This window comes from Carya illinoinensis, chromosome 12 (genome assembly GCF_018687715.1).
Source record: "Carya illinoinensis cultivar Pawnee chromosome 12, C.illinoinensisPawnee_v1, whole genome shotgun sequence".
Taxonomy (NCBI): domain Eukaryota; kingdom Viridiplantae; phylum Streptophyta; class Magnoliopsida; order Fagales; family Juglandaceae; genus Carya; species Carya illinoinensis.
In genome coordinates this window covers 1,583,366-1,585,350 of record NC_056763.1, presented here as the reverse complement: position 1 = coordinate 1,585,350, position 1,985 = coordinate 1,583,366, and the positions used below count along the sequence as shown (strand labels likewise).

General features: G+C 35.2%; 1 protein-coding gene across 1 annotated transcript; it reads left to right on the top strand.

Moving 5' to 3' along the window:
• The first annotated feature begins 253 nt into the window (after window positions 1-253).
• Window positions 254-1,497, top strand: LOC122289010 (protein gar2-like). Its single transcript, XM_043095881.1, has 3 exons — window positions 254-862; window positions 996-1,069; window positions 1,175-1,497. The coding sequence occupies exons 1-3, from the start codon at window positions 301-303 to the stop codon at window positions 1,346-1,348; spliced, it is 810 nt and encodes a 269-aa protein (XP_042951815.1). The 5' UTR covers window positions 254-300; the 3' UTR covers window positions 1,349-1,497.
• The last annotated feature ends 488 nt before the right edge of the window (window positions 1,498-1,985 follow it).

Below are 1,985 nucleotides of genomic sequence, written 5' to 3'. Positions count from 1 at the left end.
GATATTGAATAATTAAGCAAATATTGAATCTTCCATTCACAACTAATTAAATCAAGGCATGCAGAAGATTTCTAGTCATCATGAGTGATTAAAGGCTGAATTGAAACCCTACTAACTAATTTTGCTATTAATAACTTCCAACATCGGTAATAAACAGACTGTATACCATATGGATCTATATTTGATTCTTTCTAAAATTGCTATTTATTGCAAACCCGCCTCTGAATCCTATTTTAAACTTCTAAAACTCTAACCTATAATTTTTAAACAATCAATCTCTTCTACTTTTGTTCTCCATTGATGGGGTCTGGGAGTTCGAAGCTCACCCCAGAAGGAGATGCAGTGCCTGCTAAAATTCGCCCCGCTATACATCGTTGGTTTGAGGATATACGGAGACGTAAAAATGAAAACATGTCCAAGAAAGAACTCCTTAAAGATGCTACGGAAGAGGATGAAAGTTCCAGGCCTCATTCTTTGCATGACATAGAGAGAAAGAGCTCATCTTCATCCTATGAAAGTATAGCATCTTCAATGCCAGCACCGATCGTAGAAGATAAGTCCATTGTAGCATCTGGGCCTTTGGAATCTGAAGAAACAAAACTGCACGAGGAGCATAAAAATGCAGGGTTATCCGGAAAACAGGATGATAAAAAAGATAGTAAAGAAGAAGAAGATGAAGAAAAGAAACAGAGTACGGTGGTTGTAGAGAAAGTCGTTGCGGTTGTGGAGGATCACGAAACAGTGGAAGAGGAAGAAGATGAAGAAGAAGAAGAAGAAGATGAAAAGGGTGACTATGTTTGCCTTGGATCGCCAAGTTTCAGGGTATATTGCGTCCAAGCAGCAGAAGATAACGAGGAAGAGAGTGAGTATACTTGAATCTTACGTAGCTGACTCTTTATACATTCACACACACAACACAAGTATATATATATGTATATATATCTCTATATATATAATTTGGTAGGCAATATAAACCTATTTTACAATGCATGCAGGTAAGAAAGGCAGCAGCAAGCACAAAAATTCAACCAGTGGTGATAGTACCGCTGAAAGTTGTTCTGATCATGAGGTACTTGCATGTGTATAATTAAAGTAATGTTCTCTCTGTCCCCAAAATTGTACTTTTAGGAGGTTGCAATCATATATATTATGTAATAATTATGAGGTGGTTTAGGGACAAGAAAAAAAGACAAAGAAGAAAGGAAACAGAGCAAGAAGCAGATTGACGAGAGCCATCCGTAAGGGCGGACCAGCAGTAAAGAATTTGCTCATATCGGCATCGTGTTACCACCCAAGTTGCTCTGGTGGCGATAGAACTCGTCTTCTTGAAGAAAAAGCAGAAGCTTGATTATCCTAGAAATAACTAATTCATGGAGCCTTGCCGATTTCTTCATGCTTCTTTTACTGGCTCCGTTGTCTTTTCTGGATCGATTTTAATTTGTTATATTTCTAGTGATAGGATGTAACATTATTATATTTATTCTTTGTGTTTTGATATTTATGCTTCATTAATTTTTTAGTAATAGGTTGCTAGCTTCATTACCATCATATCATCAAAACCGTTTCCGATTATTTCTCATCAATATTTGCTTCTTTTCCTCCTCACTTAAAGAAAAAACTAGTTTATATTCAAATGAAACGTAAGGTTTGTTTCATTTGCGTGAGAAGAATATATAGTTTCCAATCTAAAAAAAGTGTTTAGTAACAAAAACTCTATATACAATTATTTTTACGTACTCTTTTGTGCACTTCTTTAATATGATTAGTTGCATTATTTTTTTAATATAAAATAATTAATTTACCTAATCACATCAATAAAATATATAATAAATACATCAAATTTACTGTATATAACAACACTCTTGCAGTAAACCCTTACCCTTTTTTGACTATTTCCATCTCTCTCGATTACACCGTCTTTTCTTAACCTCTATCTGAAGCCTTGAAGCACTCTTCCCATCAGTCATTTGTCCCTCCGATCGAGA

Bases quoted from the DNA above. Each gene is read 5' to 3' on its own strand.
- LOC122289010 (XM_043095881.1), top strand. From the start codon at position 301: ATGGGGTCTGGGAGTTCGAAGCTCACCCCAGAAGGAGATGCAGTGCCT. The intron at 863-995 runs GTGAGTATACTT...CAATGCATGCAG, and splicing joins AGAAGATAACGAGGAAGAGA to GTAAGAAAGGCAGCAGCAAG. The intron at 1,070-1,174 runs GTACTTGCATGT...GAGGTGGTTTAG, and splicing joins AAAGTTGTTCTGATCATGAG to GGACAAGAAAAAAAGACAAA.